Below are 17699 nucleotides of genomic sequence, written 5' to 3' on the forward strand. Positions count from 1 at the left end.
ATGGTCTAGTTCAAGAAAAAAACCAGTAATTCCAAGAGAAATGAAGAGCAGTTTAATCTGCAAGGTTTCTGAAAAATTCATGATGTACATAGTTTCAATTACAAATATATAAATTTTAAAAATTACAAAAGTCCATTGACGCAGCGAGCGTCTTAATAAATTAAAAATCATAAAAATAATCAACATCTTTCAGACATAAATAACTAGATACATAAAATTACATGGTGAAGACTCCTTAACAGCAATACACCAGTATCTCAGTTTATTTTGCTTATGGTTAAAATGAATTACCAGACATTAATTTAAGCTGAAATGTCATGATACAAAAGAGATATACTGGGTAGAGATTGAGTATTTACAGAGTACTTAATCATCACTCACTACCTTTTTGCACAAGATGAGGGTCCGGTGTGGAGAGTACAGACGTTACACATGTCAGTTTTTTGGTCTTATTTCTCTGAAAGTGGAAAACGAAAAAAAAAAAAAAAATGTGCCTGTCACACTATCAACTGTTCAACAAGTTAAAACTGAAAATCAGCCCTCTAGTTTACTGAAAAAGTCTATTAAACTAGACCAACCTCTTCACAAAGCGGATCAAAGTGACGTTTCAGAACCCCCAAAGAGAAAAAGTTGGTCTAGCCAAACGAACTTCCTCAGAAAACCAGAGCGCAGAATTTCAACCTTCATAGCTTTTTGGAAAGCTGGGACTATGACTAACTCACCTTTCTCTTCATATTCATTCACCCTCAGTAGTTCCATGGAACTTATGATTTGAACGAGACTAATATGTGGTGCCAGAGGAAATAGGCCTGTTGGGTGTAACACAAAGTTGTAATTCAACGGCTGAATTTTACGGTTGGGCAAGAGATGCTAACTCATAACCTCTACAATCGATATCAATGGGTACATTCCCTTTAAAAACGACGGTGGGTGATGTTGTCTATTGCTTGGATGCATATTGCAGTTGTGAATTTGTCTTACATCAGGGTTAAATTAAAATGAATAATTATGCTTGCAGCTTTTTTATAGATACTCAATAAAATAGAAAACATTCCTCAAAGAAAAAAAAGTCCGGTAAAAATAAACTGTCTTTTCAAATTGAAACTAACTCAAAACAATGATTTAATGATCAGCCAATTTTTCCTCTACCTCAGATGCAGTTTTGAAAAGACTTTTCTCCAAAACATAGGAAACTGAAAGAATTTCAATTCAGTAACATAAATTCGATTGAATAAAAAAAAATACAGAAAAAAAGAGGACCTTTCAACCAATTAGAGAAGCTAACAAGGGACCAACTTCTGAGATCTTCATCCCTTGAGTGATTCTTTGCAAAAGGAGGAAGAAAAAATTGCGAAAGAGGCTGACTATAAAATTGAAAGCTATGATTAGTTGATAAAAAATGGAATGATAATTAAATATACTAGGTAAAATAAAATAAAAAAAAAACAACAGTTAACTTACACTTATTGTGGCTTTTTAAACCCAGCAAAGAGGGATTTATGAAAAGGAGCAAATTATTCTCGTTTCACCTCGACTGATATTAAGTTTAGTTCGTTTAAAAAATAGAGAATATTTTACTGTGGTAAAATTTGAGGCAGACTGAAGCAACTTTGAAAATTTCATTTAAAACCTTCAAAAGAAGAAATTATATTTTTGATACCTAAAATTCGGTGGACAACATCAAATGGGCCCTTTTTTAGAAAGAGGTAGAACATCAAATGGGCCTTTTTTTTAGAAAGGAGTATAGCGCTTCTTTTCTCTCCATCAGAACAGAAACTCGAATTTTAGCAATTCATTTTCAAGCTTCAAGAAACAATTTAGGTTCTGACTGAAAATTTTACAAGCCGTTACTGGGAGTCTCTTCAAACCTTCTTGTCGACTCAGGATATCTACTGATACTTGAAAATTGTAGAGAATCTACAGTTTGACAATTTGCTCACAAATCATAAAAAAGTGGTTGAAATTAGGTTTTTTTAGGTGAAGATTTTAGAGAGGCGTAGACAAATAACTTCTCTCTGCTGAATTCAATGTAACTTCAATGCGGTGGTCTATTAGAGCTTACAAACTAAGACATGATTTACAAAATTTCAAGTTGTTTCTCCTGACTTCTAATTCAATGTTTTAGAACAGCTTTCAAGTTCAGCCGTTAGAGCCGAAATCTCACTGCAGCAAAGACAAATACAACTAACAGGATTTCAAACTTAAAAAAAGTGTGATTACTGTCGGTGATAGTTTCTTTTTAGAAGAATCAACGTCAGAACTGAGGAAAAAAGATCAGATTTTGTAGAAGCCAATTCAGCTACAGACGCCATGACTTAGAATCTAAAAGGTTACGTTCCCTTGTATATCAGTCTGAAATCTCTGTCGCTGAGGAACTTAAATGGAGAAACACCAACAGCCAAAAATACTCATAATTTGGGGAGTACCCAAGATCATTCCAGAGCATTCCTGTTCTCGTCACAAAGCTTTCCCAGAAATTTGATCTCTGATACAAACTATTTTAGATGGTATTTCACAACACAAGCCAGAATCACAATCTGAATTTAGCAGTTGAAAATGGGAGTTATCGGTCGTTACTCAGCAGTCGGAAATTCCCAATTTAGAGTCTTCTTTTACTTACATTTACAACAGATTAATTCAAAAAGTTCAGACAGACTGATGACTGCTGAACCCCGATTCTCATCGGTGCCCTGAATATGCGCAAAATTCAGGGAAGCACTCAACAATCGACCGATGAGTCCTACGTTCAGCTCTCCATCTTCTGCGTGCGATTCCGGCGAAAGAAAATGCTCTAAAGTTGTCACTAAAGTTGTAATCATTCTTCCAAAATCAATGAGATCTTTTTGTATAAATATCAAACACTTCAAAAAAAAGGGCCACATTTGAATACAGTCCTGACAACCACATTGAAGTCAACTAGAATATAGTTATAAAAGTAAGAAAACAAAAAAGGAAGTAAAGTTGAAATCAGAAATCAAATCAGGATCAAAATATTCACAGTCTTCTTTCACGATAATCACAATGGGTCAGGGACTTTACACGAACGGCTTATCATGCACATACCCCTAAAATTTACACTAAATTACAAGTCAAAATACTTACAAATAATACAAAGGATGATTTTTTTGGTGCGTTTACAGTTTGTACAAAGTCACCAGCACAAATCCTAAAAGGTTTGTGATGAGTTAAAATATTCACCTCTGAGGAAAAGTTTTAAAAAAAATTTGAGAAGTTCTTCCACAAATATTGGTAGACTCAAATTAGTTTGTTATCTGACCAGAATACAGTAAGCTTGAGAAACTACCAATAGATTAGGTCAGTTGTGTCTGTCAAAGAAGCCTGTTTTAATGGTTACAGTCCGTCAAAACAGGATTCTATGTACATAACGCACACCTGAAAGATGAAACAACAATTCAAAGGATGCAAATTTCCATCCTATCGTATTGGGAGATTCAACATATTATAACATTGGTGGATCAACATAGATGAATGAAAAGTCCCTTGATAGGGAGAGTTAAATCATCTGAGGTCCTTGATGTCACAAACTGGCTCAAAGATGATTCAAGTGATAATGTGTTTTGGTAATCCTTGTTCGAATCATTCTTGGCTTTCTTTCGTCCTTTCTCTTGGTTCCCTGGTTCATATTGGTTTATAATCTCAGGGTTTCTACTTTTTTCAATTTTTAAATTCCTTGAGTGTTCCCTGTCTTTTCCCTGCAATATTTATGAAAAATAACTTTACTAAAACGTATCCGTCGCAAAGGTTTAACTTAACAACTCTTCTAAGACTATGGTCGCCGACAACTTAGTTATTTATCCAAGAAATCAGCAAAGCTATTAGCTGTAAATAGGAATTTAAAATTGAAAGGAGACAGCAGGCCACTTTCGCTTTTAAAGTCTCGTTCCGAGTAACTCTTTTCATTGAATTCATATAGAGAAACTCTAATTCTTTTAAATTTGAAAGTTAATGTCGAATTCCCTGTGTTTTCCCTGTTTTTTCCGAGCAGTAGAAACCCTGCAATCTTTGTAAATGATGAGAAAGTGATCTTTCTGCCCGATTGTGTCTTAAGTACAGCCAAAAAACGAGACAAATCAGAAATTGATTCCTCAAGGCATAACTCTCCCTATGAAGAGACTCTTCATGAATGGACTAAATGTTCATTCACAAATACAAAAAAAAAAAAGCTTGTTGGGATTTCAGCACCCCTAATGATATTAAATACAAAATTTTCTTTGTGGGAGAAATAAATAGTGATCACAAAAACTATTAAAAAAATAAAAAGGAGGATTTTTATATTTACATATATTCTCGGGATTTCCATTCCTTGTTACCTCTCACTGAGTTTAAAAGTTATGGCCTTTCATAATCATACTATTCCTGTCCAAGTTATTCAATTTAACAATACTATTCCTGTCCGCATCATTCAAATTAACATTACTATTTCTGTCCAAGTCATTCAATTTAACATTGTTTCATAAGTTTTTTATGATGCTTTAAAATATTAGAAATATTTCTTTAAGTCCAATCAAAATCACTTGCACTTTACATTGCCACTGATATTGCGCAATGGCACATTAATTTGTTATTCCGGTTCAATAAAGAGATAGTTATGTTTGAATCTTTTAAAAAGATAGAAGAGAGGAAGAGAGAGAAAAAAGAGAGATCTCTTGAACGACGCGTTCTCCTTATCATGATGACGCAGAGTGTTGAGTCATTTCTGACAATTTCCTTTTTAGAACGCAGAAACATTTTTAAGCGCTAATGTACAGATATGTATTTTTGAGTAAACAGAATAATATGGAATTTGTGCTTTAAGCAAGCCAGTTAACTCGTTAATGTACAGGAATGAGTTGGTCAGATTATTTCAGGTTTCCCTGACGGTAGAAGCGCTGCACCTTGTATCATACCAAGAAAAATCAATGTAACTATCTTCTCAACTCAATCGAAAGACCAAAATTAAGGCTGAAAATCACCAAGCAGTTTTACTGCTAATTTTTCGATGAGAGTCAACATTTTGAGAAGCTCAAAAGGCTGGCTTAATTTCTACTTATCTTACAAAAATTGAAAAATAATCAAAAACTAAATACATATTACCTGATCAATAAATCAGGGGTCTAGTACACACTGAAATATACTGCAACTCTACAAACAAGCTGAGAGAATGATCTGAAAAATAAAGGATCACTCATTTCGAAAAGTACATAATATGATATGAAACTACATATTTGAGAGCTCTTTCCAGGGCTTTTTGCAGACACAAGTTTTACCACCTCGTCCGACAATAAAATAAAATCCGAAATTCAATTTGAAATCATACTTTGGGGTTACAAAGAAAAATTGATGCGTAAATAAGAGATGACACATCATAAACTTTGAGCACCACCACTATATTAAAATGTGTCATCTACCGTTATGATCTTGGTAACTCAGATCTGCTCGGATCAAAATAATACTCAGCTTCTTCTTAATTTAGGTGCTCTGCTACTTCTACAATGTGTCAGTGGCACCCACCTTTTTTTCAATTCATTTTCTGAAAGTCTGGAGTAAACTAAATTTCTAGGAATTCGTCAGCTTTTTTCAATTCTAAAAGACCAAGGTACTCCGTTTTGAAAACGCCAAGAATGAAATCCATCTGAAATCATATTTTTAGCGGGTGCTGATGATGTAGCTAAGCGGAAGAAACAGCGTTTGCTGATTGACTGAACTCGTCTTATGGCATCCCCTTACTTTATCAACTCGATTGATGAGTGACATTTAAACGGGTCGGATTTTGATTAGCTTTTTCTCCCCTAAGAAATGATTTTTTTAACTTTTCATTTTTTCACCAATTACAGAGGAAAAACTATATTACAACCCTGCAAAAATTTCTTGCCACTGCCTTGCTGTTTCACAAGCTAAGCCATTCTGATTTTCTTCAGAGGACCGGCGAGGGAATGATTTCCGAAGTTTCAAGGACCAGCTGAAAATTGGCAAAACTTGATTATAAGTACGGTTTTGATTTAAGAAAGCTCTCATGTTTGCTTTAAGAGCTTCTGCTTGTTCATCCTTTACCTTCGTAGATTATAAATCAAGTTGCTGGTGAACTCAGTCTACGGAGGTTGTCAATGAACTGATTTGAGGTGATGGTCGGGGTGCAGAGGTACGTTGTTCCGGTGGGCATCTGAAAAACCTGCGCTGAGCTTGTGTGCAGAATGCTAGGGGCTAAAATGGCTGCTGTATTGACTGTAGAGAGAGGATCTTGATTTTCCTACAAAACAAGAGAGTACAAAATTATGAAAGTCGACTGAATGAGAGCAAGAAGGCTCTGTTTTAACATTAAAAGAGCTGGTACATATTTAAATGTTCAACTTTTTCATAGTGTCTACAAACTTTAAGGAAACAATTCCCAGACTTCCCAGGTTTTTCCTAAAAATATTATCAAAATTCCTCGCCTTTTCACATCATCGATTATCATATAAAACTAAAAATGAACAACTTTAGGCATTAATTTTACTGAGAATGATGAAAACGTGTGAACCTTTTTCCTTCAGGGATTAATCATACAATTAAATTAAAATTGCAATCGCTTACTGAAATACATTCCTCTACTCACTATTTACATTGTCCAATCATGTAGTTTTGACACCTGTGTTTAACATCATATGTTTCTGTGACACGAATTTGGTTTCTAAACTCTCTATAGTTGTTCCCTCCAACTAAACCAAAGAGTCCTTTAAAATGTTGTTAAAATACCACTCAAGAAAAAAGAAAAGAGATAAAAAATTATTCCTACTTTTATTGAATAAAATTAACAATATTCATATTATGAATTGCGCTATTTGGGTTGTCAGCAGCAATTTGCTGGTATCGTGAACCTCCAAACAGACTGAGACAAAACCGTACACAATTTTTTACCCATAATGTAGGAATGTTCACCCTCTTCCACATTTTGAAGGCCTTTCCACAATTTGGGACATGATTGCGCATAAACTGCACTCCTAAGCATCACTATGCCCAGTTAGAGGGCCCAAAAAAAAAATAAATAGAAAGGGCAAAGTCCATTGTTCCATAATTGAGAAAACTTTTCTAAGAAGTTTAAAATGATCAAATTCAAATGCAGTTCAAGGATTTTGCAAAGTTTCATTTAAAAAATAACCTATCTCTTCAAGTATAGTTGCAAGTCAGCTTCTTTGTGGTGGAACTTTTCTTCGTCGTTTAGCAAAAATTCCCTGAAACTTTCGACGGAAAACATGCACCCACACACAGATAAGTTGAAATGAGTTGTCTGGCAAAACTAACTAATGCAAATACTCTCCTGTGTCTTTTTTTCCTTTTTTTTATATTAGATAGAGAAACTACGAGGTATTCATCTTTTTTACATTCCCTACAAAGTATTAATCTATTAGACATTATAGCTCCTGGGTCACTGACCGCTTCATTTGGAGTTAGTGGCTTACCTCATTAGAGCTTGAAGTAGCCGCAACAGGTGACTGGCACTGCACAACCTGCGTCAATTGGGATTGCATTTCACTCTGCTGAACTTGTGTCTGTTGCGTTTGTTGTGGCTGCTGAGATTGCTGCGGCTGTGCCTGTTGCTGCTGTTGATCATGGGGCGACTGATCCTGTGATTGCTGGCGTTGTGGCAGGCGCTGCTGGATCTTCCCTCGGCTGCGGTGGCGCGCTTTATGTGTTAGCAGGTGACTTTTGTCACTGAACACCTTATTGCACACATCGCAGCGCAGAGGGTTATCTGGGTCTTCCCCATTTTGTTCATTTTGGTGACAATTCAAATGCAACATGTAGTAATGCTTCACAACAAATGATTTGCCTGTTAAAAAAGATACATTTTTTCATGTGTAATTAATCAATATGTTTAAATCTCCATGAAAATGGAGGTATTTTAGAAGCGTGCAAACCTAACAATGTTATTTCATTTTTTATTAATTTATTTGCTCCCCAGAGAAGTCGGTGTCAAAGCATACGCTCTCATTATGATGCTTGTTGGTCAATGAAATGACTCAGCTCATAGGTAATTTGCCGATGATGCCCCACGGTGTCATGATCACTGATCAGGGCGCTTACTACTGGCAAAAAATGATCAATCACCGACTACACAGTAAAAGTCAGGGAAGTAAAAGGAGTTTTCCTCACCACATACTTAAGTGCATTTTTTTTTACTCCATGCCTTTCTATAGTACGAACAGAAAATATGTAGCAAAAATACTGCATGAAAATTCACTAGATGTTAAAATATGCAGCAAGACTGTAACATTAAAATATGTAGCAAGGCTATGTCCTTGTTTTATGTTGCAAGAAGATGTGCAGCAAATTTTCATTTGATTTAATGCGCTACAGCCAATTCCCAAACAGACGGTGATTAAACAGACGGTGTTTCTATGGGGCGAAACGAATTATTTAGGCAAATTTATATGCCTGTAGGTAGCTTGAGTTGTAGAGGATCGAAATCCATCAAACACTAAAAGTTAGAAATTTGTCCTTTAGTTCCTTTCAGCACCACTATATCCGATGCATTATTGATAATGATCAGAATGAACAGAATATTGAACAGTCCATATAATATAAAATTGGTACAGAATTTTGAGAAAAAGGCTCCTGAAGTTATTCATTGATCATGAAAAACCAGTAAGTTTGAAATGAAATTAAGTTTCTTTTCTTGTTGGACCCACTGAGAATATCAATTGACGGGGCCTTTAAATCAGCTCTTAAGTTGTGCGCTATTGAAGAATACATTTTTGTTCATGTTAACTACTTACCACAGATTTCACAGCTAAAAGGTCCAGATATACCATGGATTTTCTTGTGTTTCAGTAAGTTGTCTTTCCGGCTGAAAGACTTCCCGCAAAGATCGCAGTCATGAACCTTCTGCCCAGTGTGCGCTAACATATGCCTCAATAGATGCTCTTTGCGACCAAAGGCTTTGTTACATGTGCTGCAGACAAACGGTCGCTCTCCTGAAACATGTAAAAAAATACATTGACCATTAGGACGCCTTTAAATCGAAAGGAAATAATCCATTGTGACACAAACCCCGTCATGCAAATTTTTTTATCGAACTCAGGGCTCATGTTAGAATGGACTTTAAGTGTCCTTTTCACCATTCTTCAGCTTAAAACTGTAAAAATTATTTGGTGCTTAAAAAGTTGATGAAAGAGAGAATTTCCGACTTTACGATACTTTCTAGTTTTCTTGTGAGAAAATTCAACTTGGTTCCATTTTGATTTTAACCCTCAAAATCTTCATCTTTCGAGGTTTTTCATTATGCTGTTTTAGAGATAGGAGAGACAGAATCCTGCAATGAAGCTCTTCAGGCAGCCAAGAATTTGAATTTTGTCGGTCACTACGTGTATAAAATGAAATTCCCTGCATTTTTCAGGTTTTACGCTAAGTTTCATACATTTTTCAAAAATTTTCCTGCAAAAACTTGGCATTATTTTCCAGTTGGCTAATTATTGAAATTGATAGACAAAGAAAACAGGAGAAAATGGAGCAATCTCATTGATGGAAGTAGGTGGTTGATGCAATGGATAAAGGAGGTAAGTAATAGACTAAGTAATGGCAATCCGCAAGGGACCAAGGGACCCTATAGTTAGTCCATCATTTTCCGAGTCCTTTGTCTTCAGGAACCACTTGTTTCAACCAAAAGGATCACCTCATTTTCCGTTTGCCTTTTTTGTCTATCAATTACAATCATCAGCCCGCAGTTCTCTAGACTCTGCGACTCTTTATAGCTTAATTCATCTGACAGCAAGACTTTGCTTTTCGTAATTTGCTGAAAACGAAGACAAATAAATAGACAATATTGACGATAGAGAATGAAATTAGGACAAGCTAATACTGAACAGAATCAATTTTGCCATTTTCAAACCTTACTGCCATTCTTCTATCCCCATACAAAATTAAACTGATAAGTATTACTTTAGAATCCGTTTAATTTATTAATTAATTTTTAAAAGCAACTAAAATACATGACAACCTGAGTGTAATTTCCTGTGCTGGAATAGATGTTCTTTTCGCTTGAACGGCTTTCCGCAGACATCGCACGCGACGGTGGCTTGAGATTGGTTTTGGTCCTCAGCCTTTATTTCCGTTGCTAAAAAGTCTTGAGACACCTGCGGGCTCATTTCATCACCACTAACTTGGTTTGCGTAAGAGACGACCACTGAATTGACTTGGTCTTGGGAAGACAGGTGATTCGCAGCCTCTGGTTTCGAAGGGACCCGCACAAATTCGCTCAGGTGAGTATCACTTTCTGCAGGAGAAAATATGATTCTCATTGAATCATCTGATGGTGAAAAAGAAAAGAAATTGAACAAATTTGAAACAAAATACTATAACAAAAAGATAAAATCAATACCTATCAACATGAACATGTTAATCTTTAAAAAATAATAATAGTTTGCAATCAATATACATTTCATAGAAACGTGTTATTCAAATAGTATTCCCTCTTGGCATACAGAGGAGGCTATTTGTTAGTGCCAGAACCATTTAGCTCTGTACGACCGTTCTGAAATTAAGGACTGTTAAAGGGACTTCCATTTATTAGCCCAAATTTCAAAGCTCGTAAAAGCTTAGTGAGGACAAAAAAAAATTAAAATTAACATTAGCTAACTTTGCTGGAGGAGCAGTTCAAGCGTACCAAGATTCATCCAATTTTGGGGGCAGGAGCGTCACGTAAAAAAAGCCAAGTTCTAGACTAATTTGGTGAGGCACGCCCCCCAAAATTAAATAGAAAAAGGTTCCCACAAAGAAAATTTCAATAAGAATGGAGAGAGAGAGAGATGGATGGGTACAAGAGGTTCAAAACTTGAGTGACAAAGCTAGGAGGAAGTTGAAAAATCTGCGCTGTGTGACCAGGCCACAGGACGGGCCGATGCAAGTAATGGAATAAACACTGGAGACTTGCTTGCAGCAGGCTGAGCAGAAATGCCTAATATAAACAGAAAATCAAGATTGAGGGGAGTGCAGTACCCACAGAATAAGTGTAATTTATTGCGTGACGGAAGCTTGCTTCTTTCATATGCAGGAGAAACTCAAAATTGGACTTTATTTTGCAATTAAGAACTACAATTTCCAGCTCATTATATAAACAACGCATATGCCATTCCATTGGTTTCCATGTGCAGAAAAGTGCTTTTACAAATGAGACAAACATTGTAGTTCCCAACTGCAAAATGAAGTCTATTTACTGCAGACTGTCAGGGCAGTTGTCCACACATGCTGTCTTTACTTTCTCTTCATTACTTTCCTTCCCATTCCATTTCTTTCTCTTGGTACTCCTTTCTTTTCGACAATAATAAGAAAAAGGTTGAGGGGGAAAAATGAGTAAGAATAAAATGAAAAAGACAGAAATAAGATGATATCATTCATCTTTACATTCTTCCACATTTTATATCTGAAATTAAGATACAAAAGGAGTTGTTAAGGTCTAAATTTTAAACATTTGACGGAGGTGACCCCCCCCCCCCCCCTTTGGCCCTTGAATGAGATAAGCACACAATACTCCCCCATGAGATGGCAGTCTCTACAGCCTGCCGTATCACCAAACTCACCACAAGCCACTGTTTATCCATCACATCTTTCAATACCATTGTATAGATACAACATAGCATTACACTAAGAAAAAGGATCCTTACCAGCATGAGATTTATGATGTTCTTCAAACAATTCCTTCTTTTTGAATATCCTACCGCAAATCTCACATGTGTACTGAATGGAAATGGCCTCGACGTTCCGCACCGTGCCTTGCTCCGGAATTTTTTCCTGGATATGTTGTGGCGCAGGGTGCTCACTGATGATAGTTGTTGGCTGTTGATCAAAACATGATATGCAATGTTCTGTGACTTCCGAACTTGAGAGGCGTTTTCCACATCGGCCGCATTCAATGTCTTTGGCCTCGTCTGCAAGTTCATGGTGGGGCTCGTCCATTTTCAGCCGCAAGTAATCACCAATATTTGCGATTCCAGTGATATTTGCTCTGAGGAATTAATTAAAAAAATTCTATGAAAATTTAATTGAGAGTAAACTGATACTTTTTTTTCACTGATCACTTCATAGATGACATCACTAGTAAAGTGAGTAATATATGAATAGAGGCAAACCCAGGTGAAGACGGACCATCATATGGACGTATTTCTATCAAACGAAACTATGTGCATTATGCCATGAGCCCTGAGACCCATAAGAGTACATGCATAACAGGGCTCACGTCATAATGCACATAGTTCCGTTTGACAGAAAAACGTCCATATAACAAACAGGAAGGTCCCAACCACAGAAACCTTTGCCCAGGTGGCAAAAAAACGAAAAAAATTTTAAAGATACTGAGATCAAAACTAGAAATAATTACAAGTTCTCTCAAAATAACTAACAAGACTTGCAATCACAACTACATAATTAAGTTATAGCTCTCAACTGCCCAGCCAAGAACTTCGAACAGACAAAAATTACACTTTGGTGTAAACATCAAGATTAAAAATGAAATTCTTAATAAAATTAAAAATTCTTCATATAAAACTTAGCATATTGGAAGCCCTCAGCATTAAAAATGCTGAATGCTCCTAAAATTTGAACACCTGTCGGAATGAAAATGAAACCCAAGTTCTTGATTCTGTTGAAACGTTCATGCAACATTGTCATCATTTTTCTCTCTTCAGAATTTCAATACTCTTATCATTCCTTCTGATATAATTCTAAAGTACCAAGGTACACTCTACTACAGGTATGGACAAACAGGGTGCCGAAGTCGCAGCGCTGAGAATATAGGCCATCGAGTGACATCGCAAGTCGTACAGTCTTTACCGCGCAGTTCAAAATGAGGTTCTGGCAGATTTGGTAGCTTCAATAGGCTATCAGATGAATTTAAAAAATTGATAAAACTCAAAATAACGAAAAGCTTAACTAAGAACACAAAAAAATAACACGAAATTGACGAGATTCACTCTCAGAACAGAAAGTAAATAAGTTTTCAATATGGCTTCGCAGTCGTACCATTGGACGCTGTCAAATCTATGTGTTTCGACAACTTTCTAAAATTCTATTTCTCCATACCTGTAGTAGAGTGTACCTTGTTAGAGAACAGTTTCTTCAAACTTTCAATGAAAAAATACTAAAATTCTTCTGACCTACATCTCCAGGGTTTTACATACGTTCTACTTAACAAGAAAAGTGACTGATATGATGAAACTCACCTATGAACGATTTCATCCTGGGGCGCGTGAGAGTCTTTAAAATTCGCAAATTGCACAAACATATCATTGTTTAGCGCTGCTTGACTAATGACTACCTCCCGGTTACTGTCTGTTTGAGTTCCCTGAACAGCGAATTACAAAAAAAATTAAAAGAGGAAAAAGTGCAGAAATTTTAATTGAAGGCTAATTGTTAGAAATTGCAAATTTTTTACTCCATTATGAATAAGATTCGACCATCTCACTTTCCTGGTCTCCTTGTTTCTTCATCCTTTGCACCATCTTGTTCCCAATTATTTGTAAGAGGAGCTTCTTTCTTTAGATGTGTGTTCATCAGATATTGACTCAAAGGAATTGCATTTGCAAAAATAAGTTTTTAATACAAATTTTTGGAGCTTCCGAGGGCAATAAACACAAATTGAAATCCTAATTCATTGCTTTCCAAAAACAGATTACTTACCGAATTGTGTGATGCTTTTTCTGAGAAGTTTTGTGATTCTTTGTGGTTTGCAGTTTGCAGAAGTTGAGATGCTTCCTGCACACTTTTGGCCGTCTGAGGACTGACTTCTGCGATGTTGTATCGTATCTGTTGTGATGAGTCAATCACCGTTGTGCCGCATTGTAACTATAAATAAAAAAATTGACTAAGCTGTTAAATGGAAGCTCAAGAAGAAAAAAAGAAAAAAAGAAAAAAAGAAAAACAAAGAGGGAAATGATGATACCTATTGAAAATTACTCGAACAACAAATAAATTTTAGAGATGAAAAAAAGAAGTAAAGAAAGTGGAAAACTATTCCAATCAATCTAAATAATCATTTATTTCAGTTATGATTTTGCCTTTCTGTTTGGTTACCTAACTTAGACAGAATGCACCCCTTAATGTTTATCGACAAAGTTGTAAGTTTAAGAGTTTAAATTTTATGAAGCTTAGGAGGGAAATATGAATTTATTTTTTTTTTGTTAATTCTTTTATCTCATCTTATAATTTGTTTGAATTTGTTCACATTTGTTTTTGTTTCCTTTCTGCCATTCTTGTTTAGTTTTTATTGTTGTAATTTTGTTAATGGACTTTGTCCGTGTATTTTGTAAATAAATAAATAAATAAAATATTAAAAACTGAGGGTGTTCATTCTTCAAAGAGAGAGGACCCTTTCAATTCCTTCCACTATCTCAAAGGGAGAGGAAAGGTTGTCCCTAATGACCCTTTCTCCAGATCCTCCACTGAAAGTCTTAAGAGTAGCAGCGCACCTGTAGTGGAATTGGAATTTTATACTGCAATCCTTTGTCAGAGGCTGGGTCATTGATGATGTGGACAGCACCTGCTTGCACAAGATTCTGAAGTCCTTCCACAGAAACCGGAACCATACAACTAGTCTCCACCACCTGGACATTATTTGGAGAGTCCTCCTCTTTCGGGAGTTGAGAGGTCTCTGCCTTGACTAGAGTCTCGTCTTTGACATAAACCTGAAATGCAACCGCACTCAATTGAACAGGGGACTGGAAAGCACAGCAAACTGATAGAGTTTCTAATTTAGCCTGAGAGTAACTACTACACTTAAATAAATAATATAATGATCTAATTACACTAGCCTAGGAAAAATCATTGAAACATTCCTCGATGGTTTTTCAGTAACAAAATGCCAGAGGCAATTTTTTTTAATCATAGACCATTCTAGACTGTGATTTTGCTATTCGACGTAAAGCACTTGCACTTTACTTCAACAGTCCACCAATCCGGTAAATTATTTTATTGAGAGGACACTACGTGTCAAGTGCTAAAATTGAAAACTGCGTATCTTAGAAAGTAACATTGTAAGTTTCTGCTCATGCATTATATTTTAAAAAGGAAAACCAGCCATCAATTTATATTGAAATTTTCTGTTAATTATTTGTTATTCATTCCGAAAAAATTACACAAAATAATAAGTAGACATTTTCAGTAGTTTTATTTCACAAAATTGGAGATTTTTTAATATTGCAATGGAGGGGCTTAGAGAACAAATGGGATAAGGGCAGTTGTTGCTATTCCGAGAAATACGTGTATGAAGTTTCTAACTTGCACAGAGCCTAATTGTGGGAGAAAGTTTGAACTCACTTTCTGATGCTTTAAGATCGGATTTTAGTGCCTAGTGTGTTTTTCACAGAATATATTTTGAGACTAGTTTTAGTTACTAATAATTAATTATCATTAAGTAAACACCTCAATTTTTTCAATAACTGCACTTATCATCCCACTTGTCTTCCAAGCCCCTAATTAAGATAGACATATTTTTGCATTAAGCTATCAATGTCCTTTAACAGACTTTAAGAATTGCTTTCGGTGTCTTGAATTACTACAATGATGCAGGTAATTTTCCCTAAAAAAATCCCTAGCCAGTACCCCATTCTGCCGTGCTAAGGAAGAACGCCGTACGAACATTCGATAGTTGCCAAATTTTTTCTTAGAAAGTATTTATTTTTGAAGAAATTTATTGATACTTCCCCTTGAAATTTTCAGACTTTTTAGATCAAATTAAGAACAAAATCCTCTGAAAAAATTGGAGAAAAATAAAAAGAAAAAATCCTGAAAATTCATGATTAGTCGAAGGAGATTTGGCAATGGCTGACGGTTCATACGGCATTCTTTCTTAGCAAGGCAGCATTGCAAAGTGACAAGGGGAGTATTGATGGTGAATACCGGTATAAAAGACATTAAAAATTAATAATCCAAAGATAGGCTTGTGGGCCTCTCTTACAACTGAGAAAAGTAGTTACCATTCCTTCCCGTTTAAAATCTTGAAAACCTTCAAGCATTGCTTCAGCTGTGAGACAAGATTCCCTAAAATTGTAGAAAGATTCCAATTTATCCGCACAGTTGTTGCAAATACTTTTAGGTAATGAGTCGTCTTCATTGATCTGAAAAATAAAAGAAAATCAGCTTTGTGAAAACAAGATAAGAGGAAAGAATACAAATGTCATTTCATTGGTTTTTCTCAGTGGGAAAAACTTTTCACCAGCAACTAAATGAATTTTCAAAACTACATTTGATCACAAAGCTACTGCTTTAGAAGATCACTTGGAAAGTCCTGGTCAAATTTAGGTTTGACAAATCCTCCCCCCCCCCCCTTCCAAACTGTGGTTCTACTTAGTTTGCATTGACCAAATCAAATTTGGGAGAGAATAAAAAGAGGCCACAGCTAAATAACTCTATTGCGCACAGACTCCAGTATATTTATGCATTCAAATTTAAGATAATTCATTCTTCAAATAAACTTCTCAACTGAGACTCTCGAGCTTTAAGTACATCGCTCTTTACACTGATGTCCATTGATAGTTACGAATGTTTAATTCTTTTAAGATGAAAAGCGATAGAAATAAGTACAACCTACCAAGTAAGAATTTTCAATCAAAGCATTTGACAAAAGTTTAATGAGCTCCTGACAATCCTCTCACGGCACTAACCAAGGCTCAGCCACTTCGATAACAAACTGAGATTACCTTACAGTCGCAAGAGACAACTTGCATGCATGACTTGGACTCTGCTACAAACACCTGATGTGCTTACATAAAACTTTTTCACGGTATTTGCTTACGAGGGGAGTTAATTGGTACCTTTGATTAAGGCCATCTTGTCATATCTGAACACAGATAAGACCAACATGCACCCAGACTGTATAGGCCACAATGAGAGTGACACAGTATGAGTACGGGTTTATGAGGATAAACTAGCCTCAGTACATTCATCTGCATTCTTATAAGATATACAACACAGTTAATATTATCATTTGCATTCAGTGATCGAATGATCAGGGACCAGGGTGGCAGTCTTGGCAAAGATGTGCCTGAGCAAGTGAAGTGATAAAGATTCCATCATTCTTGGCTTGGCACTAAAAGAGAGAATTATAAGTGAGAAAATAGTGCTACGGGCGAATCATTCATGGATTCATTGAGTATTCGGCGTCTGACAGCGGTCGAAGACGCGTCGTGGAAATCTCACATGTGAGGGAAAACAAATACTTAAAAAGAGGGGTAAAAATGGTTCAAAGCTTCCTTTTAGAGAGGCGAATGTACCTGGAGAGGGAGGCACAGCTGTATCTTGGTGGGGATTTGTCTCCTACGTCCTTCCTCACGGAAAATGTGCATTTTGGTCCCATCGCTCGCGGTGCACAGCCGACAGAGATCATAATAACTAACGCGGCGGTAGCCTGCCATTATTTCACTTAAAATTGACAGAATTCATGAAGACAAAACACAACAATCCGTCTTGAAACCACAAGCCTCCTCAAAATGTCCACATCCCCACCCTCGGTAATTAGAAGGCTATGTGTTACTTGACCAACTCAAAAGTCACAGAGGATTGAAAAAATACACCATAATTTTCTGGTTTCAAAGCTGAAAATGTTGAAAAAAATTGATTAATTTTATAATTAGTAATTTTAATTTTAATTTTAATCGGCAATAAATTGCCAAAAATAGCGAATAATTGAAGTTATGAAGACCAAAAGTCAGAGTAAAAGTTTTCAGTAGTTGCCG

General features: G+C 35.9%; 1 protein-coding gene across 2 annotated transcripts; it reads right to left on the reverse strand.

The window, feature by feature from the left end:
* Nucleotides 1-29: 29 nt before the first annotated feature.
* Nucleotides 30-17484, reverse strand: LOC109037737 (uncharacterized). Of its 2 annotated transcripts, none has more exons than XM_019052543.2 (10): nucleotides 17238-17484; nucleotides 15942-16082; nucleotides 14436-14651; nucleotides 13648-13812; nucleotides 13191-13312; nucleotides 11637-11977; nucleotides 9974-10249; nucleotides 8754-8951; nucleotides 7437-7807; nucleotides 30-6247 (listed from the first exon to the last, which is right to left on the reverse strand). In XM_019052543.2, the coding sequence occupies exons 1-10, from the start codon at nucleotides 17376-17378 to the stop codon at nucleotides 6068-6070; spliced, it is 2151 nt and encodes a 716-aa protein (XP_018908088.1). In that variant the 5' UTR covers nucleotides 17379-17484; the 3' UTR covers nucleotides 30-6067. The 2 variants fall into 2 exon arrangements, with proteins under 2 accessions (XP_018908088.1, XP_018908087.1); XM_019052542.2 differs by having other exon boundaries at nucleotides 9974-10282; nucleotides 17238-17483.
* Between the last annotated feature and the right edge of the window lie 215 nt (nucleotides 17485-17699).

This window comes from Bemisia tabaci, chromosome 10 (assembly GCF_918797505.1).
Source record: "Bemisia tabaci chromosome 10, PGI_BMITA_v3".
Lineage (NCBI taxonomy): Eukaryota > Metazoa > Arthropoda > Insecta > Hemiptera > Aleyrodidae > Bemisia > Bemisia tabaci.

Coding starts and splice junctions, on each gene's coding strand:
- LOC109037737 (XM_019052542.2), bottom strand. CDS start 17,378: ATGGCAGGCTACCGCCGCGTTAGTTATTATGATCTCTGTCGGCTGTGC. Junction 14,652..15,941: donor ATTTTAAACGGGAAGGAATG/GTAACTACTTTT, acceptor GTTGCATTTCAG/GTTTATGTCAAAGACGAGAC. Junction 8,952..9,973: donor GCACAGGAAATTACACTCAG/GTTGTCATGTAT, acceptor TACATGTTTCAG/GAGAGCGACCGTTTGTCTGC.